Source organism: Etheostoma spectabile, chromosome 16 (assembly GCF_008692095.1).
Source record: "Etheostoma spectabile isolate EspeVRDwgs_2016 chromosome 16, UIUC_Espe_1.0, whole genome shotgun sequence".
Classification (NCBI taxonomy): Eukaryota; Metazoa; Chordata; class Actinopteri; order Perciformes; family Percidae; genus Etheostoma; species Etheostoma spectabile.
Window position 1 is genome coordinate 26,550,700 of NC_045748.1, and position 25,730 is coordinate 26,576,429.

The 25,730-nt window shown below is 42.2% G+C and overlaps 1 protein-coding gene across 3 annotated transcripts in view; it reads right to left on the minus strand.

Moving 5' to 3' along the window:
* Positions 1 to 25,730, minus strand: part of LOC116704613 (scavenger receptor cysteine-rich type 1 protein M130) — a 50,798-nt gene that overhangs the window by 17,918 nt on the left and 7,150 nt on the right. Inside the window, exon 1 of one of the 3 annotated variants that reach the window (XM_032540221.1) lies at positions 13,101 to 13,265. The exons of the other annotated variants lie outside the window; for them this stretch is intronic. Within the exon in view, the coding sequence (XP_032396112.1) occupies positions 13,101 to 13,224 (124 nt within the window). The 5' untranslated portion in view covers positions 13,225 to 13,265. Of the gene's footprint in view, positions 1 to 13,100; positions 13,266 to 25,730 lie in introns of those variants that run through there. 3 annotated transcript variants of the gene reach the window in all.

Genomic DNA, 25,730 nt, shown 5'->3' on the forward strand with positions numbered 1-25,730 from the left:
AAACACAAACTGACGGTTTTTAAACCTCCTCTCGTTATATTAACTGCAGCCACGAGAGTTTTACGGCTATCAAGAAATGTAATTGTCGGTCGCTGTGAGCTGCACGCACAATCTCCATCACAATATGCTCAGACAGAGTATGTGTCTTTGTATTCAGATCCTTAAAGGTGCTCTGAGTTCCTGCACGACGTCACTTCTGTCATGAAGTTCCAAAAAAACACCCAGTAAGATTGCCCCTCCCCCCGTGTTTCCGTAACTGTCATGACTGACTTACTGTCGGTAACCCCAACCCCCTCCCCCCCCAACCATCTTGTCTGTGATTGGCTGGAGGGGTTTGTTGTGTTTTGGTGCCTATCCTGTGACAATTTTAATTTCTATTCAATTTTATTTATATTATCAATTCATAACAAGAGTTATCTCAAGACACTTTACAGATAGAGTAGGTCTAGAGCACACTCCAGGACCCATCGACAAGACTTCAGATACAGCATTAGGGGACCACTAAGGTCTATATAAAAGAGACTTCAGATACAGTATTTGGGGACCACTAAGGTCTATATAAAAGAGACTTCAGATCAGTTTAGGGGACCACTAAGGTCTATATAAAAAAGATTCAGATACAGTATTAGGGGACCCCTAAGGTCTATATAAAAGAGACTTCAGATACAGTATAGGGGACCACTAAGGTCTATATAAAGAGACTTCAGATACAGTATTAGGGGACCACTAAGGTCTATATAAAAAGAGATTCAGACACAGTATTAGGGACCACTAAGGTCTATATAAAAGAGACTTCAGATACAGTATTAGGGACCACTAAGGTCTATATAAAAGAGACTTCAGATACAGTATTAGGGGACCACTAAGGTCTATATAAAGAGACTTCAGATACAGTATTGGGGACCACTAAGGTCTATATAAAAGAGACTTCAGATACAGTATTAGGACCACTAAGGTCTATATAAAAGAGACTTCAGATACAGTATTAGGGGACCACTAAGGTCTATATAAAGAGACTTCAGATACAGCATTAGGGGACCACTAAGGTCTATATAAAAGAGACTTCAGATACAGTATTAGGGGACCACTAAGGTCTATATAAAGAGACTTCAGATACAGTATTAGGGACCACTAAGGTCTATATAAAAGAGACTTCAGATACAGTATTAGGGACCACTAAGGTCTATATAAAAGCATCCAAAGATCACCATGTCATGGGACCTTTAAGTTAAGTGGTCCTTGCCTTAAAAAAACGTTGAAGTCCCCTGCTCTATACGATATCCTTATGGTGTAGTTATAAAGACGATTAAATATTTCTGACTACATAATGCCAGTTTTAAGATTTTGTTCATAACAAAATATGAAGTTTTTACATCTAAAAAAAGCTAAACGCCCACATGCACCAATCAATATGACACTTCAGATCCTGGTTACTACTCGCCCCCAGACCATGTGTACCAATTTTGGTGGAATTCTGCACCAGTACACGACCCATGTCCAGTCGGTGTGTCCCCTGCCTCTCTGTCGTCTTCAGGTCTCTTGATCTTATACGAGTCTTTCCAGCTCTAAGATGTTTGCGTTCCTATATTATCTTTAATCTCCTCATCAGGTTCTGGGTGGTTTCTCGTTTTGCTAACAGAGGAACGGCCAGTCAAGTGACATCTTGTAATCACTGAATGTTTCTTCAATAATTGCAGTACCGTTCACTTACTAGAATAGATGTGACGGGTTTTACCTCAAAGGGATTGATGTCTGCGGGAGAGCCCGGCCCTCGATTCATAAACCAATCCAGTCCTTGTTACCACCGCTAAAATGTGATTTCAGCTTCTACCATGTCCGAAGGTTAGTCTGCCTCAAAAATGGAACTTGATTCAGTCAAGGCTTTTTTCGGACAGACATATAGAATAAACAAATAAAATAAATAAAAAATAAGAGCTGTGGGACTGAATATTTACATGTAACTTTTTATGTAAAAGGTTTGTTCATAGACTGTATATTACCATTTGAACAGTCTATGGTTTTGTTGCATGTCCTCAGTCTTAGCCCCCCCCCCCCCCCCCCCCCACACACACACACACAACCAAAACTTGTAGCCTAAATGGCAGATTATGCATACTTATGAAAGTACAAAGATATTGACCCTTATTGCTTATTTGGGACAACCACATAGCGACAGTAATCATAATTAGCCAGGAATTAGCCATGTTTCACTTCCTTCTCAAACATACATACCTCCTGCTCATCAGCCGGCCCTTACTGTCATCAACATACTCATCTTCGTTGTTGCTGATGTATTTGTATTGAACCGTCTGGTCCTCCGTAGAGATGGACGTTTGAATCAATTGGACTCAGCGTGTGAAGGGCGTTTCCTTTCAAAGTTAAAGCCCAAGTTATAGCGTCACCATTAGGCCAAATCGTCACATTTTTCGGGGCACATTACCACATCCCCATCCGTAATGGTAAACATTTTAATGTCTCTAGCTAGTTTCTGCCCCCATTAATTTGAGAAAAGAAATATTTTTTGTGCTAAATCAGCCACGCCCACATGCACCAATCAATATGACACTTCAGACCCTGGTTACTACTCGCCCCCAGACCACCTGTACCAATTTTGGTGAAATTCCATCCATCGGGTTTTGGACACAAAGGGGAGACTCTTCCTATTCTGCCAATATCTAAACCACATTCTGCGCTGTATTATTACTGAAATATTAATAGACACATTGAAAAATTATTGTCGCCTGAAGGTTGGTTTCCCATCCCGGCCTCCAATCACACTTTATTAACCCTTGTGTTGTCTGCCCGTCAACCATGAAAAAAAATTTTTCGTCACTTTTTTAAGGTTGTGGGTTCTTTTTTTATGTTTTTGGTGTTTTTTCCAAAGCTTTTTGATATTTATAATGTTGATATTTTCAGCTTTTTCGACGGCATTTTTTTTGACAGAAAAACAAAAACAATTAACTTCAAACGGTGTCAATTGAAGCAAAAACAACATGACGGTTAAAGTACTTTTTGGCTTTAACTTTTATTGCACTCACGATAACAAGCGGCGCACGTTCTCAAATCAAACATCCAGAAACAATGGACAGTTTTTAAAAATAATCAAAGTAATAGAAAAAAACAACAAACAACAATCCAGGACAGCTGTACTGTAGTTGTAAACAGGTGAAGTCCTGACCTGAGTCAGACAGCAACGATGCACACCACCAGTACACGGACCATGTCCAGTTGGTGTGTCCCTGCCTCTCGATCGTCTTCAGGTCTCTTGACCTCATCAAGTCTTTCAGCTCTCCTCAGATGGTGCAGGTTCATCTCTATCTTTAATCTCCTTACAGGTTTCATGGTTTTCTCAGGTTCGCTACCAGGAAGCTGCCAGTTCAAGTGCACTTTGTAATGTTTCATCATAAACGGGGACGTCCCGTCAACCTAGTCCTGGGTCCCCCCGAGGCCTCCTCAACAGCTGGAGTACCTCACCTAGTCAGGTTATTACCCGAGGCCTACTCCCGCTGGACGTCCCTCCACCTAGTACTGGTCTCCCTGAGGCCGCCTCCCCAGCTGGACGTCACTCACATAGTCCTGGGTCTTACCCGGGGCCTAGCCCGTGGACGTCCCACACCTAGTCACTGGGTCTACCCACGAGGCCTCCTCCCGCTGGACGTCCCTCCACCTAGTGGTTCTTCCCGAGGCCTCCTCCCAGCTGGACGTCCCTCCACCTGTCCGGGTTTCCTGAAGGCCTCTCCCCGCTGGAAATCCATCCACCTCGTCCGGGTCTCCCACGAGGGCCTCCTCAGCGGGACGTCCATCCACATTAGATCCTGGGTCTTCCCGAGGCTCATCCCAGCTGGCCGCCCCTCCACATAGTCCTGGGTCTCCCACACGAGGCCTCCTCCCAGCTGGACGCCCTCACATAGTCCTGAGGTCTTTTCCCCGAGGCCTCTCCCAGCTGGGACACGTCCTTCTACATAGTCGGGTCTCCCCCCGAGGCCTCCTCCCAGCTGGACGTCCCCCACTAGTCCCTGGGTCTCCACGAGGCTACTCCCAGCGGAATGCTGGACCACCTCCCTAGGGAGGCACCCCGGAGGCATCCTTACCAGATGTAAGAGTATCAATATATATTGTTGATTCATAACAAGACTAGATATCGACGTAGATTTTGGATATCATACAAATGTAAGTAAGTGTGTCTTTTCCGGTTTTAAAAAGCTGCATAGAGTAAAGAGGGCACTGTCTCAACTTCCCACGGTTTCGATATTCCCCTTCACCCCACTGTCATTAAATTAACATATCGGATTGATAGTTTATCAAACACATTTGAGCACCATTTGTCAACCCAGAAATCATCCTACTCGGACATGAGTATTTGTCAGGATATGATATTTAGGTAGACTCGATAGATAGATGATAGATAGATAGATAGATAGATAATTTATGATCCCCAAAAAAATGGGAAATTACAGTGGTCAGAAGGACACAAAATATAACATAAATACAATATACATGAAATAATCTATAATTTATAATAACACCGAAATATAAGAATAAAAAATTAAAGCATGTAAGAAACAAGTATATTTAAGTATATACAATGGAAAAAAAAAAAAAAAAAAAAAAAAAAAAAAAAAAAAAAAAATGTGCAGCTTTGTAAATAGACCAGTCGTGCCGAGTGCCGATTGTAGTATGTGGTGTCTCAGAGTCTCATCTACCACCAGGGAGACGTGTTGAAGAGTTATTGTCTGAGGTAGGAATGATTTCCTGTAGCGGTCCGTGCGGGCATTTAAACTGTCGGAGCCTCTTTGAGAAGCTGCTCCTCTGTTGGAACCCAGTGTGGGGTGAGCAGGGTGGGCCGGGTTATTCCAGGATAGATAACAGTCGTTCAGCGACCTCCTCTCACCACAGCTTCAAATGTGGCCGGTGCAGCCGATCCGGAGCCAGCCCTTCCTGATTCAGTTGTTCAGTCTGTTTGTATCGCTGGTCTCAGATTGCTGCTGCCCCGCAGATGAGGAGGAGAACGAGCACTGGCACAACAGACTGGTAGAAGGTCTCCAACTCATGCTGCACCACGTTTTGAAGGATCTACAGCTTCCTCAGGAAAATAGAGTTGCTATCCCCTCTTGTAAACAGCAGTGCTGTTGACCTTCCAGTCACCTGCTGTCGATGTTGACACCCAGGTATCGTAACCTCCACCTGACCCGTCACTTCCGAATGCATAGGGGCTGCTGGAGCCGTTCCCTTCCTCCGAAGTCGATCACCACCCTTCTGGTCTTATCCACGTTCAGCGCAGGTGGTCTTACCAGACCACTCCACAAAGTCACACCGTGCCTGTACGCCCCCTCCTGTCCATACCTTCTCCACCAACAATGCAGAGTCATCAGAAGAAAACTTCTGTAGGTGACATGACTCTGAGTTGTAATGAAGCTGAGGTGTATAGGTGAACAGAAAAGGAGACAGCACAGTCCCCTGTGGGGCCCCGTACCACTCACCACCACATTCCGACAGACACGGCCAGAGGACGAACTGTTGTCTGCTGTCAGGTTAGTCAGTGATCCAGGAGACTATGACGCACCGCCACCCATCCCCGCAGCTTATCACCAAGTAGCTGAGGCGGATGGTGGGAATGCATGGAGAAACAAAAAAAATGTGATTCTTACGTGCCGCCACCACCATCAAGGGCAAAATGAGCTAGCTGCAGAAGATAGGGGACAGCGTCAGCCACTCACAAGTCGAGGCTGGAGGCAAAATGTAGAGGGTCAGAGAAGAACTCACCTGCGGCATAGGTAGGCCAAGACCAGCCTCTCAGCACCTTCATCACTGAGATGTGAAGAGACATGGGCGGTATATTCCTTAAGGCCAGATGGAGTCGACGTCTGGGGATCCCGGGACAGGCAGGAGTATTCCACAAAAGCGGCCCTCTGCAGGCTTCAGGTCAAGGTTGAAGAGGTACTGGAGAAAACCAGACAGCTTGACTGGCGCAGGTTTCAGGAACTTGGGCGATGATGCCGCCGTGCCAGAGCCTTTGCGCTGGTGTAGACTCTCAGCTGTCTATCACCTGGCAAGTGTGAACTGTAAAGCAGGGGGGGAAGCTGAAGTTGTCAGTGGGGGGGGGGAAAGTGCTGTAGTGGGGGGGGGGGAGAGGCTGACGCAGGAGGATGCTGAGGAGTGAGGAGGGGGGTGTTGGACAAAATAGGGGGGGGGGAGGAGGCAATGAGGGGGTTGTGGGGGTTGGTGGAGCGGTAGTCGACGGGGCAGGGGATGGCTGTGAGCTAAAACCTATTGAAAGTCGAAGTTTAGGATCGTTTGCTCTCGCCTGGCTCCCTGCGTTTGTCCTTTCTGCCCCCACCGGTGATCTCTTTCATTCCGGCCCAACACTCCTCATGGTGTTCTGCTGGCAGACTGGCCCCAGCTTCCTCCTGTAAGTGTTTGACTAAGTTGAAAAATAGCCGATAGGCTAACACTGGCGCATGTACAGAAATGTTGATTAATGTGCATATTCCTAATCAAATAAATACATAAATGTGATTTTCTGCATATCGCCCAGCCCGACCTGGAGGGCACCAGGCCTGGGATGGGCTGTGTGAGGGTCACGGTCTCAAAGGGGACCACTGGTGTGAGTAAAAGACTTTAAAACCTCCTTAAAACCACAAGGTCGGTTATATAAAGACACTCTTTAATAGGTCAGATATTCTAGTAGGTTAACCAAATAATTATTAAAATAAAAAATAAAAAATGTAACCCTTGTGTTCCCGACAAAATTGAAAATTAACAATTTAGTTGATGCTTTTTATCGACGTTTTTAACTTTTCTTACGTTTCTCTCTGTTTTTTCCCACATTTTTGATATTTGTCACTTTTTTGACGTTTTCAACACTACGTAACACTAACCTATTAACTTTAGTTTTACAGTTATTTTGGAATTTATGTTCAATAAACCTCATTTATAGGAAATTATACCTGATGTTTGAGTTAGAAAAGCAGAAATTAGGAATTATTGAGACTAAAATTAAAGGAATGGATGTTGATGATAATCACAGACTGGAATATGTCGACTTTTACTCAATACTATTTCAACAACACTTCCATTTGTTTTACAATACTATAAAATTGAATAAGACGCCCCAAAATTACCCATCAAAATATATATATATATATATATATATATATATATGTGTGTGGGTTCTATGTATGTATATTTATATATACATACATACATATACCTACAATGCTTTTTTGATACTGTTTTTAATGCTTTTTTTTTTTTTTGCTTTTTTGAAGCCTTCCAACGCTCACCACAGAGGCCACCTGACCACACCTGAGGCAGGGAGTTAAAATCAAACGCTCCTTCAGAAGGACCCGCCCCCTTCAGGTGAAATCAATCCACTTAATCAGAGGCTAGAAATAAAACCTTGCTCATTTTTTCCCCCCCAGCCAGCCATGATGTGTGCGTCCTGTAAGTTGATTTACTTTATTGTGTTTTTTATGCACACAAGTTGTGTTTCTGGTTGAGTTTGAGACCTGTATCCTACTACAATCCAGATCAGCATGCTCTAGATGTATTTCAGTTACCCAGCTTTACTAACCCTAACAACAGCGGTCCTGCAGTTTAGTGTCCCAAATTCCTCTAGGACCTCACCAAGGGCCCTGATTGGTTGGGGTTAGGCATTTGACCTCGAGTGTTTAGGAGAGTCGATTCAGTCCCTCCAAGATTTTTCGCGATGTCACGATCATGCCAAGTCACGCAAATTCAACCAATCACCGTGACTTGGGTGTGAGTCGCATTTTTGACCAATCACTGCAACTTAATTGCAAGTTTGACCAATAACCGGAGTTTCCCGCGACTTCAACCGGTCCCACGTGCCAGACTTTGTCTCAGCATGGGACTCTGAGAGCCGAAGACCAAGCAGGAGTGAGAACGGGCCGACATCCCACGGACAAGGCCAAATTCAAATTCATGCCTACTGTAGGTTTGGTGTATACATGCAGTAGTTCGATCAGACAGTCTGGAACATTGCAGGCTGGCTTCGGCTCGGGCTCTCCTCTAGCAAGGCTGACTCAAGTGACTCGCACAACCCGGTTCAGTTCAGGGAGGGACTCAGAATAACTTGAATCTTGAAAGGAACCGGGTTTGCCTGGCAGGTTAGGTGTTCAGCATTAGTTACCACTATGATTTAACCCGGTAACAAGTGATGCACAACACCCTGGGTTGAACCTGAAGTTACCTTGTTAGCACAAAATCTTGCTTTGTAGTCCAGTTCTCTGTTGACTGTGTCCCATGCTGACGAGCTCCAGTGTTTCCTTCAGATTGACTTTATGTGGTGTTGAAGTTCCTCCCTGTGACCACAAGATGGCGCTCGTGTATAAATACAATTAAGTTGTTGAATTGGATAACAAGAAGGATAACAAGGCCGAGTACATGGGGGCAAGGCTGCGTTTATTTAGCTTCACAGTTCAGTCACATCACGTCACCTGGAAGGACAGTGTGTTTAATCAACACAAATTCGTCTCATCAGACACGGACAGCATAATACAACAAATTATCAAAATCATCCTTATCAATTCAAATTTATTTCAGCAACACAGGTTCATATATACAGTATAAAAATTGTTTAATGTAATGCTGATGTTCTATATTAGAGACGGGGGGTTGACAGCTGGAAGTCAAAGATGTGTTAGCGCTGGGGATTTTCCTTTAGACCCCGGATAAAACCTCTTTGAGGGGGGGGGCAATATTTCTCAATGCAGAAAACAATCCCAAATGTACAATGGGATTCCATAATTGTTCCTTTGCAATGGTTTAACCCTTGCAAGTTGTCCTCGGGGTCATTGACCCATTTACAAAAGGATTCTATATCACAATTATTACCAAAGAACGTTGAAAAAAGTGACAAATGATGTAAAAAGCTTCAAAAACGCAAGAAAAATCCAACAAAAACATTTTCTTTTTTTTTAAACGCTGAAAAAAGTGACCAGACAAATCAGAAAAATCCCCAAAGGTGACAAAAACTTCTTAAAAGAAGTGACAAAAACATTGGTAAATGTGAGAAAAAAACTTAAACAATACAAAAACATAATAAAAGTGCCCAAAAATATTGGAAAAACAAATCTACAAAAACGTTGAGAAAAGCTTAGAAAAAAAACATCAAAATGTTAAAAGTTCGACCCAGAAAAACCGGTCGATGTGAAGACAACACGAGGGTTAAAGGTTTGTTGATGTAGCTGTGTGTCTGTCTGGGTCTTCTCTAGGAAAGCTCCTCCTGATATCATCCCACGCCTGAACTGCTCTGGTCTGGCTGTGAGAGCCGAGTCCTCCATCTGGCTGGGAGATCCTACTCTGGGCCCTGCGCTCCTCCTGCCTCTTCACCCAGCAGGTCCTCAGCACCACCCAGGTGATCCAGCTCCATCTTGTCCTCTGGTCTTGGCGTCTGTCCTCTGCTGGCCTAGAGAAACATGACAGGAAATGTCTTAGAAACCGTTTCTTCTCCAGAAGAGATGCGCTGCTCTTCCAACACAGGGTCAGTGACCAGTACAAAGCAGCGTGGAGGCCAGTTCAGATGTTACTTCTTTTTATATCAGGATCTTATTCAGTCTCTCTGTCAAACCCTGGGCCGGTTAATTAGATGTTTTGAGTGCTGCTTGGGCCGGGACAAGAGGAATTAGTGGAAGAGATGACAGAAGTTATAGAAGAAGCACGTTACAGCAGATGAAAGGAAAAAGACAGAATATCTGCATATCTACCAGGGTGTCCACCATCACAACATCATGACTGGTGATATTTTTTTTTCTTCTAGAAATGCAGTTTTATTCAATTACTATGTGAAAGGGCTTCTACTATGTCGTTTTTCTCTTTATTGATGTTACAGTTTGCTTTCACGATACAGTATTAGGGGACCACTAAGGTCTATATAAAAGAGACTTCAGATACAGTATTAGGGGACCACTAAGGTCTATATAAAAGAGACTTCAGATACAGTATTAGGGGACCACTAAGGTCTATATAAAGAGACTTCAGATACAGTATTAGGGGACCAATAAGGTCTATATAAGAGACTTCAGATACAGTATTAGGCCCTACATAAATTGATACATAGAAGTGTATAGTGGTGGGTGTGGGTGTGTGTGTGTGTGTTTAGTACCTTGACGTAGCAAAACAGGGCAGCAGCGGACACGAGGACCAGCAGCACCAGGACCACCAGTCTGATGACCAGATGTGTTACAGAGGCTGAAACACATTTACAATCATTCTGATGGACGCTCATAAACGCTGAATGTGTTTTCATACAGTCAAATAGTTTATATAAACCGGCTGATTCAAACTAAATCGGGTTAATCAACAAATAAATGCAAATTTAAAATGCAGTAAACCCTTCTGTTGTCACTGGGTCAAATCTGACCCCTTTAAAAAATGTCTTTATCTGAAATATGAGTTTCTCTTTAACCAAATTACCACAAAAAAATGGACAGAATTCCATACAACGCTCTTTGAAAATACAAATGATCACTTTCATTCCTCTGATCTTGACTATTAGTCAAAATAATTCATAATTCCTGCTTTTTTAACTCAAATATTAGGTATAATTCCATATAAATGAGGGTTATTGACCATAAATTCCAAAAAGTACTGTAAAACTAGTAAGGTGGTGTTAGTGAAAACTAAAAAAAATCTGAAAAAGGGAAAAAAATGTCAAATTTCTGTCAATTTTTTAACCCGGAAGGACAAACACAAGGTTAAACAGACTTCAGCAGCCTTAAATCCACCTTCATTTGGACGTTATACTTCGTCCCATGTTGCAAGGCTTTTATCCATCCTTTCATTCAGGAGATTATTCTGACCAGTAGCAGAAACATGGTGGTGTTTAAAACATGGAAAACAGTTGGCACCTCATGACTGTTTATCTAATCTAGTCAGATTAATATCTGATGCATGTATTCCATGCAGTCATTTGATCTAGATTGTCTATAACGTTACCTGCGGAGTGAGATGGAGCGGCCGGCTCTCAGAAGAGAAGTTATGGGAGAAAACATAGAGGTAGTAAACACAGCGTATCCCCCCGGTGGGTGGGGTCTGCAGCAGAGAACAGGAAGTGGGCCGAGTGATTGACAGCTGGCAGGGTGTAGTTCTTCTGCTCTGGGTCGGGGGTGTTGAAGATGAACTGGAAGAGGCCTCCTGGGTACTGGGGCAGGATGGAGCAGTCTGATGGTGAAGTCGGAGCCCATGAGCACTCGCAGTCCCTGCTGCGTGGCCTCAGAAACCCCGTCCAATGGGGTGGAGAGGAGATGTTTGGCTGAGCCAGCAAATCTGGATGAAAAATGAAGACCACATATCAGAATCTAAAATCTTAAACCATCATCGTCTTTATTTTGTTAAAGTGAGGAAAGTAAAACGTGTTATACCAGGGGTGGATGTTGTAATATTTAGGGCTCTGCTCTAACCTGGGGGGGCGGCGACCACTAAGTCGATATAAAAGAGACTTCAGATACAGTATTAGGGACCACTAAGGTCTATATAACAAAATCATACAAGTTACCTGAGCAGACCACCTCCAGGTTTGGTAGCGTTGTCCTGAAACTTGTTTACAGATAAACCCCCGTCCCATCCATCAGACTGAACACAAGAACCCACTGATCCCCCACACAGGTGTTTCTGAAGAGCTGTTGCTTATGTTTGTGGAACAGCAGAACCACAGTCCAGCGTTTACACCTGCAGATATAACTTCTGGTCCCATTCCACATCTCAGTCAGAATCCCAGTCCCGTACTGGTCTCCACTGTCCCCGTGTTTCACTCTGGCGTACCAGCACAGCTACTGGCTCCTCCTGACAACCTGACTCATCAGGCTCTGAACAGAACACACAATAATAATAAATTTAATGAAGTCATTTTATAAGTACATTTGGTAACACTTTAATCTGAGGGTGTGCATAAGACATGATTGGTTTAGACGACTGCTGGGGGGGTGCACTGGCCACTTTTGAATTACACCTATGCACTGAGCTCCTCTCTCTCTCCTTGAATCTGTATTGCTAGGAATAAGAAAACTTTTTTTTTTTTAAATGGACTGTGAGCTTGACCTAATTGCTTATTAACGTATTACATTTATACCACCAAACCTACAGTAGGCTACGTGCAGAACACTGTTATTTCAGAAGTGAAAGAACTGCTTTTGTTGTGGATCTGCTTTACTCTGAGCTCGCTCACGCACTCGTCTGCTACAGGTCCACTCATAGTTGGCTGATTGGTGCAATTGACTGTCTCATGCGAGAGCTCACGAGTCATCGAGGACTCGTGAGTTGTCTACAAGCCCGAGCTGCAAGGCGAGCCCGCAATGTTTTGGACTGTTTGCTCAACCTAATTGCATTTTAACATAGAGTACTACATGTATACAACAAAACCCACAGTAAACCTAGCTAGGCCACGTGCAGAACAGTGTATGTTATTTAAGCAGTGAAAGAATGGCTTTTGTTGTTGATTTGCTTTACTCTGAGGACAACAATGTAGCCGCCTGATTCACGGGATTCATTGACTTGTGCAAGCAAGTCAATGAACTCACGAGTCACCGAAGGCTCGTGAGTCATTGAGGGCTTGTGAGTTGTCGAGTTAATCCCATTGTCTGCGAGCTTCTGGCTTTGAGTCTGCGGGTCGGACTACTCACTCGGTTGCTTGAGTTGACTTGTGGAGTTGTTGTTGCCTTCAGAATTGTAAGGCAACAACAATTCCACATTATAAAGATTGGCTAGGAATAGTAGTAGTAGTTAATGTTGAAAGAGGTTTGTGTCTGGCACAAATCATTTTAGATTTTTAAATTGAACTGTAGGTGAATTATAGTAGAGACTCACGATTCGTGATTCAAGTTAAAGACTCGGGTTAAAGATCCAAGTGAATCACGACTTAAAAAGGTTTAATTGCCAGGTTATATTGTTTTGCTTAATTTCAAATCGTCATAACACAAACATCTTAAACTGTTTTAACTTTGAATGAAAAGTCTCATTTTACCGAATGACACTAAATGACAAAATATTTGTTCATGTTCATGACCGGTTTCATCTCAGTCTTTTGCACACTTTAAATAAAGTGGTACCGTTAATTCAAAGCTACAGCTCCTCTCCTCTACCTGAGCAGGTGAGTCCAGCAGCTTTGCCAGAAGAGCAGGTGTTTCTATCTGAGCTGTCACAGTCCAGCAGAGCAGACTCATGGCCTCTACACTGGAACTCTTTGGTCCACACTGGAGCCTCCATGTCTCCATAGAGCGCCCCCTGGAGGACTGAAGGAGCCCCACAGCCAGCTCCCTGCAGACCACCTCTGCATCCTGCAGGTCAAAGTCTTCTTCACACACCTGAGGACCAGGTCTGGTTAGACTTTACCTCCAGTCTGCCTGAACACAGACTATCCCATTCCCAGCCTGATTGAGTCTGGAGAACAGAGAGAGACTATAAAACATGCAGACAGAGAATTGAAAGTGTATAAATGTATGGCATTGCAAATAACAGTAACATCTTACAATACAATAGCGCTGCCAGTTGCATGTTTTTTTAAGTATTGCTAGGCAACCACCAAATCACATGCTTTGGCCACTTTTTCTCTTTTTACAGAAGTTTTTTTAACGCACTGCGTTCTGAAAAAATGCAAGGCAAAGAGAGCAGAAGGATATGAGGCGCTTAGCAACGCAAAAGCAGTGAAAAGGTCAGGGTGGCTGGGTGGATCATCAAACACATTGCTTTAATATTCATGTTGAACAGCCAAATCTGACTGAGCTAACTTAATTCTGAGTTGGGTACATACAGCCGTAGGTCTCCATTGCTGGCTGAATAAGATAACTTACTCAATGCTGCCTTTTCATTTCCCATAAACCTATGCATTGCTGCGTGCACCTGCAACCATGTGGCACTGTCAGATGGAGTGTAAAACTAAGCTCTTATTCTTGATGACTTCTCCTGGATCTACTTTAGAGTGGATGGTACCTCGTTTGGACGCTTTGAACAAAAGCATCTGTGAAATGTAAATGTAAGCAAAAAAACTGAGATTACAGTTATAGCTGAAGTATTGTTGGTGAGGTGTTACCTGAGCAGATGATCTCCAGGATGGAAAAGGAATCGGATGACTTTGTTAATATACACTCCCTAACTGCAGACGTTGTTTGAAGACAAGTTGAGCTAATCATCCAATTTTCTGTGGACCACCCCATTGCATTCCTCTCTGCTGAAACCACGGAGCCACAATCAAGATGTCTACACACTACATCTGCTGCCTTAGGTTCCAGGCAAAAGCTTTATCAACCACTTATTCCACTCTCCACTTTCTTCTCATCTCCAGTTCACCGGCACAGCGACTGGATCCTCTCGCCAACCGAAATTACGGGCTCTGAGCAGACAAGAGAAATTAGTAAAATAGATCATGTCACATTTATTAAATAGAAACTCAACTCAAAGCTACAGCTCCTCCTCTACCTAGCAGGTGAGTCCAGCATCTTTTCCAGAAGAGCAGGTGTTTCTATCTGACTGTCACAGTCCAGCAGAGCAGACTCATGGCCTCTACACTGGAACTCTTTGGTCCACACTGGAGCCTCCTGTCTCCTAGAGCGCCCCCCTGGAGGACTGAAGGAGCCCCACAGCCAAGCTCCCTGCAGACCCCTCTGCATCCTGCAGTCAAGCCTTCTTCACACCATGAGGACCAGGTCTGGTTAGACTGGTTAGACTTTTACTTCCAGTCCCGCCTGAACACAGACTAGTCCCGTTCACCAGCCTGACAGAGTCTGGAGAACAAAAGAGAGAAGCAGACAGCGGTCCCCTTCAAGTCCCCTTCATCAGGTAAACTGAACCACAAACTACTGTATTGTTGACGAGCTCTGCATCATCTACCTACAACTTCCACCTGGCGTCACAGAGCTCTGTAGCCGTATTTTATTATTAAAAGTGGCAAATAATTACATAATTCAAGTGTTATTACATAATGAAGTATGAAATTTTAGTTTACAAGTTATTATGGTATGTTATGTTTTGGCAAGTTGGGGTGGGGTGTGGGGGTGGTCCTTCTGTTTATAGCTTTAACCCGATAAAACGGCACGGTTGAATTCCAGGCCGAATGCACGTCTCGTAGCCTAATACAGAGCGGCTGATATTGGGAGAAAGAGATACAGGTCATCCTCTCTGCTCCCTGCCTGCTCAGCTGCTAGACGGGCTGCAACCCATGTTGAAGGATAAGGGTTAAGCCCATGTATTTTCGGGGTAACTTCATTCACTTTACCGGCGGCATTGACAACAGACCGTGTCTTGAGAAGCTCTAGCTTGTTTAATTGATCACTTTTAACTCACTTTACCTCAACTTTGCTATCTCTCTTTCCTCTCTTTTTTCCTCAAAGTACTCATACGCCACTCTCTGTTATTGATCGCTCTCCTTGCATCTCGCTACTATCTGCTAGCTGCCTGTCCCCTGAACACACTGTAAAAAACGTGGTCTCTGTAGACAGCCCAGGGTCTACAAACGGCTACAGCATACACAACCAGTGTTCAAGCTATCGTCCCCCAGGAAATTTAGAGCATCAAATGCTTAATTTACTGCATTGTTATTACATAACACGTTGTTACAGGCCAGTTGAGAGACAGTCCCCTTCTTGGAGCTGATGTAAGAGGAACATCCTGGAAGGTTTGAAGCCATAAGCCTCAATAACAAACCTACCTTTGAACTTGCTTTGGAATATGTGTTGTAGTGTTACTGATGGTTGTTACCTGAGCAGATGATCTCCAAACTGGTATCCTCAACATGGGACCTTTTTGTTAAACATTTCTTCAGTCTAGGTCCAGACTTGAGACAGGAAGGTGTGATGCTGCTAGAATGACCTAAATGTCTTTTTGATGAAGCTCGAACCACAGAGCCACAGTCCAGATGTCTGCAAACTACGTCTGCTAACTTCAGGTTCCAGTTACCGTCAAACACTTCTCTCCACTTTCCCTGTCTCTTCACCTCTACCACACCAGAACAGCGGCTGGATCCTCCCATCAACCGAATATCGTCAATATCTGAACACAGGTGAGGGAGTAACTAGTACAGAGGAATGTTTGGTACATCTATTGCATGAGACAGGTGAGTAGGAGAGAGACGAGTAGGTCAAAGGTTTAAAAGAAACTCCCCCACGCTCTAACTTGTAAAGATAACTTTAAGAACTGGTGACGTTTCACTACTAAGCCTAGATCTGAAACCTTTTAAAATGTATCACGTCAGACAGTGTGGAGAGTAGTTAGCAAAATCTCCTTTTGTAATTCTTGATTTATATCTAGTTTCTCCGTTTTACCTTCTTCCTCTGTCTGGAAACCTGGGAGGAATCCTAAAAGAAACAAAAAATAAATGAAAAATGTGTCCTGCTCTGGACGGGTCAGGCAGAAACATCCGCTGCAGTGTCTCCAAACATACCGTTATAACGTGTCTTCTGCTAGTTGTACTACTGCACTTACTTTAATAAAAATGAGCATAGTCATAATATTTATTGAAAGAGATGTTTTATAATGACATAGAGACAAAAAAAACAGCTGATTGGCTAATACTGGCGCATTTACAGAAATGTTGATTAATGTGCATTGTCCTACTCAAATGAATAAATCTATATCAATAAGGTGACATGAGGCTAGATATCCTTAGATTGTGTATATTGTTATTTGGCATAAGTTACCAGACTGTTCTATTATTGGCCTTCACCCACTTAGTCGTTATATCCACATTAGTGACGATTATTTATCAAAAATCTCATTGTGAAAATATTTTGTGAAACCTCCAATAGTCAACACTACAATATCGTTACAGTATCGATATTGAGGTATTTTGTCTAAAATATTGTGATATTTTATTTTCTCCATATCGTCCAGCCATATACACACACACAAAAACACACACACACACACATACATATTACGCTCCCACACAGACTGAGACTGTCAAACATCAAAATGTCATTTATTAAATGTATTTATGTCAAAATGACATATAAACATCTTTTTGTGTTTTATTGGCATGGAAATGCTTGGAAAATAGGCGTTGGCCCTATTTCTAACATTCACGCCACGCAACTGACACGCAAGAGAAACGCCACGCAGCAGTGTGCCTTAGGTCTAAGGGCATTTTATTTTTATTTGCATTTAACCTGATCCCTGATCCTGAACCTGATCCATGTTTCATATCAACATATTCAGAACAAACGCAGCTTTCTGTGGAGTGAGGCCTGAATCTCTCCTAGAGCAACGTGTAAAGAGATCATTTGGCCATAAAGCCTACGGGTCATTTGGACCTCGGTCCTCAGAGGGTTGAGTTCCCATCCCGGCCTAAGACTCACATTCACATCCAATCACTGTTTAATAAAGTACTTTTTGGCTTTAACTTTTTATTGCACTTACGATAACAAGCGGCGCTGTTCTCAACTCAAACATCCAGAAACAATTGACAGTTTAACTAATCAAAAATAGAAAAACTCATAAAACAACAACAATCCAGACAGCTGTACTGTAGTTAAACAGGTTGAAGTCCTACCTGATGCTCCAGAGCAACGTGAACAGCACCAGTACAACGACCCATGTCCATTGGTGTGTCCGCCTGCCTCTCTGTCGTCTTCAGGTCTCTTGACCTTAAGTGTCTTTCAGCTCTCCTCAGATGTGCAGTTTCCTCTTTTATCTTTTTATCTCCCTAATCAGTATTTTGTGGTTCCTCCATTCTCGTAACAGGAAGCCGCCAGTTCAAGTGACATTCGTATGTGCTCAACAGGTCATCCAACCTTTACTTTACTTGTCGAAATACATTTTTAAAGGGCCAATACATCTAGAACAGTTTTTAATGTACGTTGTGGAAGTGCATAAACTAGGGCTGGGACGGTTACCGAATTACCGTAATACACCGTCATGTGATGCCTACCGCGGGTCTGAGCTCGTCACCGTCATCACCAAAACAAAGCATTGGCCTGCACATGTGCACGGCCACGGTGGGTCTAATGACGTTGACTCATTGATTTTAATGACATGCATTGTGTCTGATCACACTGTGTTGTACGAGGATTCAAGGTTTTCTAAACACAACGTGTCAAAAGACGGAGCTAATTCGACTTTTGGCAAGTTGGGGTGGGGTGTGGGGGTGGTCCTTCTGTTTATAGCTTTAACCCGATAAAACGGCACGGTTGAATTCCAGGCCGAATGCACGTCTCGTAGCCTAATACAGAGCGGCTGATATTGGGAGAAAGAGATACAGGTCATCCTCTCTGCTCCCTGCCTGCTCAGCTGCTAGACGGGCTGCAACCCATGTTGAAGGATAAGGGTTAAGCCCATGTATTTTTGGGGTAACTTCATTCACTTTACCGGCGGCATTGACAACAGACTGTGTCTTGAGAAGCTCTAGCTTGTTCAATTGATCACTTTTAACTCACTTTACCTCAACTTTGCTATCTCTCTTTCCTCTCTTTTTTCTTCAAAGTACTCATACGCCACTCTCTGTTATTGCTCGCTCTCCTTGCATCTCGCTACTATCTGCTAGCTGCCTGTCCCCAGAACACACTTTAAAAAACCATCTCCTCACTATCTGCTAGCTGCCTGTCCCCAGAACACACTGTAAAAAACATCTCACTATCTGCTAGCTGCCTGTCCCCAGAACACACTGTATAACAATCCCCTCACTATCTGCTAGCTGCCTGTCCCCAGAACACACTGTAAAAAACATCTCACGATCTGCTAGCTGCCTGTCCCCAGAACACACTGTAAAAAACATCTCACTATCTGCTAGCTGCCTGTCCCCAGAACACACTGTATAAAAATCCCCTCACTATCTGCTAGCTGCCTGTCCCCAGAACACACTGTAAAAAACATCTCACGATCTGCTAGCTGCCTGTCCCCAGAACACACTGTATAACAATCCCCTCACTATCTGCTAGCTGCCTGTCCCCAGAACACTGTAAAAAACATCTCACTATCTGCTAGCTGCCTGTCCCCAGAACACACTGTAAAAAAAACATCTCCTCGCTATCTGCTAGCTGCCGTTCCCCATAACACACTGTAAAAAACATCTCCTCACTATCTGCTAGCTGCCTGTCCCTAGAACACACTGTAAAAAACATCTCACTATCTGCTAGCTGCCTGTCCCTTGAACACACTGTAAAAAACATCTCATCACTATCTGCTACCTGCCTGTCCCCAGAACACACTGTAAAAAACGTGGTCTCTGTAGACAGCCCAGGGTCTACAAACGGCTACAGCATACACAACCCTTTTCAAGCTTTTGTCCCCCAGGAAATTTAGAGCATCAAATGCTTAATTTCCTGCATTGTGGCGAATCTTTCTTCAACAATTTGCCTTTTCTGCAATCAATTATGGTGCAAATGTCTTCATTTATGTAAATACTATTATTATTGATTAATAAATTAATTAATTATTGTTAAAAACCAAAAGATTCTAAACATTACTTGGGTTTCGGGACTTTTTATTTTAGGAATTATGCACATCTTAACAAATCTTTGCTTGCCACAGCATTTAAACTCTATGACATCATAACCCCGGCCAGTTTTGATTATTGAGGGGAATGTAGCCCCCCCCCTCCCTCCACCCCCCTGTAAATTATGTTGAAGACAATGTCTTAGCAGCTGAGTTCAAAAAATATAATTACCTTCAGCAGGTTGATGTAATAATAAAGTGCAGGAGCTGCTTTTTTTGGAGTGTTGACGCCGCATCTGTCTGCAGAGTGCATTACATCCAGTAAGAATCAAAGAAAACCGCTCTGAAAACACACAGACATCCTGTTAGTTATACTTTAGTAAAGGTTGTATTGTACATGTAAAAAAATAAAGGGGAATAAAACAAATAAAAATAGGAAAAGTAAATAGTAACAAGTCATAAAATCACTCAAAACAAACCAGTGACTTTTGTATTAAAGTTTATTAAAGTAAAAAAAAACAGCATCAGTGGTAAAACATAGAAGTGACAATATATCTGTCAACTACACACTAGTAATCAAATATTATTAATATTATACATTTGGTATTCTGTACGTCGTCGCTGCCGGGCAGGAACCTTGTATCAAATATATTCATAAAGCCATCTGTGTTATGGTTTCGGTTTTTCTTTATCCTGTTTTCTTTCCCTCCTCCGTGTTCCCTCCCTGGTCTTGTGTTGTTCCCTGTCTCGTGTCCCCCTGAGTGTCTGTATGTTCTGTTTCCTGTTTTATTTTGAGGTTTGGTTGTTGTCTCTCCCTGTCTTAAGGTTTACTTCCTGTGTCTTTCTGCTCTTGTGATTACCTGATGTTTTATCACCTGCTTCCCTGCCCTCTTGTCACCTGCCTCTCGTTACCTTATCACCTCGTTACCTTATCACCTCGTTACCTCGTTACCTTATCCCCTTGTGTATTTAACTTCTGTCCTTCCCTCGTCTCTTGTCAGATCCTTTTTTCAGTCTTGTGTCTTTGTTCCCTGCTGCTCCTCTTCCTGACTGAAGTTTCAACCCTAACCCTAACCCCCTAACCCTTACCCCCCTAACCCACCTAACCCTAACCTAACCCCTAACCCTAACCCCCCTAACCCTTACCCCCCTAACCCACCTAACCCTAACCTAACCCCCTAACCCTAACCCCCCAACCCTAACCCTAACCCAAATCCTGACATGTCCCATGTGTCACTTTCCTAAACTAAACTGTCACTTTTTTCTTTTACTAAAGCCAACACTGTTTCCCAAACTCAACCGTAGATTTCAGCCCGCTGTATGCAGCGTAGACGTACACACGGATGGCTCAAAATGTGTACAGATAAAGCTAAATATAACACTAAATACACGCGCCACTTAAGAAAGTTGGCGTGTATATTTAGGTGAAGTCGTGATGCCATGTTGAGAGCTCAATAAGATGTGTTCAAATTAGCATTTTGTTTTTTTTCATTTCCTGAGAAGCAGCAGTTTAGGACCAACAAGGTTTACGCCCGACAGCGGCGATATGTAAGAGATCGTTTAATTTGTGATTTTATCATATGCACATTACTACAGAAAAGCAGTGATTGAAATGAAGTTCTAAGATCTCAGGCTCCCTCCAACTACGCTCATTAAATGGGTTCATAAAGAAAAGAGAATCCAAAACTTAAAATAATGCAAAGTTCTAATATGAAGCAGAGCATAATGTGTAAACTGTCAAAAATAACATATACATATACACTGTGCGTGTATGTGTGTGTGTGTGTGTGTGTGTGTATATATATACACACTGTGTATATACTTTATAATATACATACACAATGCATAAACATACAGTGGCTTGAGCAAGTTTACACACCCATGCTAAAGTTGATTAAAAAGAGGAATAACATTTTTTTGTCACTTTTTTAATTATATTTTTGTCATTTTTTTAATTTTAATTTTTGTTTTTTCTAATGTTTTTTGACTTATTTTGGCCACTTTTGTGTGACTTTGTTGACGTTTCTTTTAATATTTTTTACACTTTTCTTGACAATTTTGTCAATTTTATTCCAATTTTGTCAATTTTATTCCAATTTTTTTGTCTCTTTTTCCAATATTTCTGTCACTTTTTCAGCATTTCAAAAAAAAGTTTTTGTTTTTATTTTCCTGCATTTTTGTCACTTTTTTCAGCGTTCTTTTGTCATAGTTTTGATACAGAAAGTCTTTATAAACGGGTCATATTTCACAGAAGGACAACAGGGGGGTTAAGGAGCACCTTGGAGATGCTTCTCCTTCCCTCTGGGCGCCGGTCTCTTCACCCCCCGCCTTCTGACCTGGAACCTGCGAGACCCCGATCCTAAATCTCACTGTTCACTCGTCTCAGCTTCTGTTTTCTGCTGGCCTGGAAACACATGACAGCAAACATGGTTTGTTATAGGTCACTTCTAAATAAATATATAATGCTTAATACTCAATTAAACACAATCTTCCTCAGAATAAAGATGAGCAGTACCTTAGAGGTGACGCAGAGGGCAGTGATGAGCGACAGCATCCCCAGCAGGAGGACGACATGTCGGATGATCAACTCGGTTAGAGAAGCTGAAACACATGTGAAATCATCACGTCTGATCATTTTAGTCAAAGGTAAAGCTGCCGATTTTGTCACACACAACTGCACAAATGTGATCTGAATCAGACCAACTTTGACTGTAAAGCGTGTTAAGAACGTCTGTGTGACATTTCCCTGTTTGATTTTGACATAAAGTGTCCATAAGGTTACCTGTTGTTACATCAACAGTTTACACAACTCTAGTGATACTTTACCGATTTACATGGGGAAATTTGTTGGCTCTATACACGCTAAAAGTACTATTCTTGGAATGGAGTCTGGTTGCTTTAGCGCTGTGTACATTGTAGCTGTTTCTGGGAATCAGAAAGGTCTTAACCCTCATGTTGTCCTCATGTTGTCCCCATGTTGTCCTCATGTTGTCCTCATGTTGTCCTATATCAGTGTTCTTTTTAATTCCCCAAAATAACATGATTGATTCCAACGCTCTTTGCCAAGTACAAATCTCTACTTTCATTAATTTTGGGTCTTATTCTATTTATAGCATTGTAAAACAAATGGAAGTGTTGTTGAAATAGTGTTGAGTAAAAGTTGACATATTCCAGTCTGTGATTATCATCAACATCCATTCCTTTAATTTAGTCTCAATAATTCCTAATTTGCTTTTCTAACTCAAACATTAGGTATAATTTCTTATGAATGAGGTTTATTGAACACAAATTCCAAAATAAATGTAGTAGTTAATAATAATAGTTAATAAGTTCAAAAACATCCCAAAGTGACAAACATTGAAAAAAAGCATCAAAAGTATTTAAAAAAGGGACAAAATTGTAATAAAAAGTGAAAAACATGTTATATAAAAGTGTCAACAAAGATGTAGATCTTTTGACGGGAAGACAACACGAGGGTTTAATAGGTTGTAAAAAGGTCTCTGAAGGGTTGACCTCCTGTTGTCCTGTTTACAAAAACTTTCTATATCAGAACGATGACAAAAGAACGTTGAAAAAAAGCAACAAATGTTAAAGAGAAAAACTACAAAAAGGCAAGAAAAAAAATCAACAAAAACATTTTTTTAAACGCTGAAAACGTGACCCAAGAAATTGGAAAAAGCGAGGAAAAACTGTAAAAAAAAAAAAAAATTGAATACATAATAAAAAGAAAATCGGAATATGAACAGTTTACAAAAACTTTCTAAATCAAAACTATGAGAAAAGAATGTTGTTTTTTGAACGCTGAAAAAGTGACAAAAACATTGGAAAAAGAGACATACTTTTAAATTGACTAAAAAATAATTAAAAAACTTCAAAGTGACACAAAACTGGAATAAAATTTACAAAAACGTCAAAGTGTAGAAAAAGAACACCAAAATATTCAACCAGAAAAACACAAAGTTGCAGGCTGACGGAAAGACAACACCAGGGTTAAGACACGTAACACTTTTATTATTTTTAGTTTTATTGTTATTAGGATGTGACCAAGCAGTAGGCACGCTGTTAACATTTCTGCAGAATTTTCTAGTTACTGCGAGAGTGAGATGGAGCGGCGGCTCTCAGAAGAGAAGTTATGGGAGAAAACATAGAGGTGGTAAACACAGCGGTACTCCCCCGGTGGGTGGGTCTGCAGCAGAGAACAGGAAGTGGGCCGAGTGATTGACAGCTGGCAGGGTGTAGTTTTTGCTCTGGGTCGGGGGTGTTGAAGATGAGTGGAAGGAGCCTCCTGGGTACTGGGGCAGGATGGAGCAGCTGATGGTGAAGTCGGAGCCCATGAGCACTCGCAGTCCCTGCTGCGTGGCCTCAGAAACCCCGTCAATGTGGGTGGAGAAGGAGATGTTTGGCTGAGCCAGCAAATCTGGACGAAAAATGAAGACCACATTCAAGAATCTAAAATTCTACCATCATTGTTTTTATTGTTTTGTTAAAGTGAGGAAAGTAAAATGTAAGTGAAAACCACTAGGGCCTATATAAAAGGACCACTAAGATCTGTATAAAAGAGACTTCAGATACAGTATTAGGGACCACTAAGGTCTATATAAAAGAGACTTCAGATACAGTATTAGGGACCACTAAGGTCTATATAAAAGAGACCTCAGATACAGTATTAGGGACCACTAAGGTCTATATAAAAGAGACTTCAGATACAGTATTAGGGACCACTAAGGTCTAATAAAAGAGACCTCAGATACAGTATTAGGGACCACTAAGGTCTATATAAAAGAGACTTCAGATACAGTATTAGGGCACCACTAAGGTCTATATAAGAGACTTCAGATACAGTATTAGGGGACCACTAAGGTCTATAAAAGAGACTTCAGATACAGTTTAGGGACCAATAAGGTCTATATAAAAGAGGTTTCAGATACAGTATTAGGGGACCACTAAGGTCTATATAAAAGAGACTTCAGATACAGTATTAGGGACCACTAAGGTCTATATAAAAGAGACTTCAGATACAGTATTAGGGGACCACTAAGGTCTATATAAAAGAGACTTCAGATACAGTATTAGGGGACCACTAAGGTCTATATAAAAGAGACTTTAGATACAGTATTAGGGGACCACTAAGGTCTATATAAAAGAGCTACTCAAGAACAACTCCTGTGTCTGATAAACTATTTTATTGTTAAGTTTCATGACATACTGTCGAGAGAGTCGGGCTTTGGGGTAAACAGCATCTTCAAACTAAGGTAATATTTCCTATTTAACCGCTTTGACCTCAACCAGTATGAATGACCAGATGGTTGACAGCGACCATACGCTCCGTCTACACCATCCTGACCGCGCTGACCGGATAAGATGACAGGATGTGTTCATTAGCAAAAGAAAGCAAAGGTAAAGAATGTGACTGTCACTGTTCAGGGTTACCTGAGCAGACCACCTCCAGGTTCTTGGGGCTTGTCCTGAAACTTGTTACCAATAAACACTCCCGTCCCATCCAATCAGACTGAACACAAGAACCACTGATCCCCCACACAAGGGTTTCTGAAGAGCTGTTGCTTATGTTTATGGAAACAGCAGAACCACAGTCCAGCCGTTTACACACTGCAGATGATAACGTCTGGTCCCAGCCAGAATCCCAGTCCTTCACTGGTCTCCACTGTCCCCGTTGTTTAATCTCTGGCGTACCAGCACAGCTACTGGCTCCTCCTGACAACCTGACATCATCAGGCTCTGAACAGAGACACCACAATAATTAAAAAAGTTGATGAAGTTATTTTATAAGTACCTTTGGTAACACTTTATTTGAAGGGTGTGCATAAGAGTGACATGACACCATCATGAACATAATGTAGAGTTTGCATTATATGACGTTAAGCAGGACAACAATCTCTGTGTTAATAACCTAGACATATAACCTGGTATACATATGTCATAGTAACAGTAAAGATATCAGAAGTAGGACTAATAATTCTAGCAGTAGAAGTGCATGGCCGTCAAGCAGGACCATGGCAGCAGCTTCAACCACGATCCAGGAGCACAAGGGCTCCGGGCCAGAAGCTAAGTTAGTAACATGCATTAATGGGACATGAATGGTTTAGACGATTGCCGGGGGGGTGCACTGGCCAGTTTTGAATTACGCATATGCACTGAACTCCTCTCTCTCCTCCTCCTCTCTCTCTCCTTGAATCAGTATTGCTAGGAATAACAAAACTTTTTTTTTTTTTTTTAAATGGACTGTGAGCTTGACCTAATTGCTTTTTAACGATAACGTTTATACCTCCAAACCTACAGTCGGCCTAGTTAGGCCACGTGCAGAACACTGTTTGTTATTTCAGAAGTGAAAG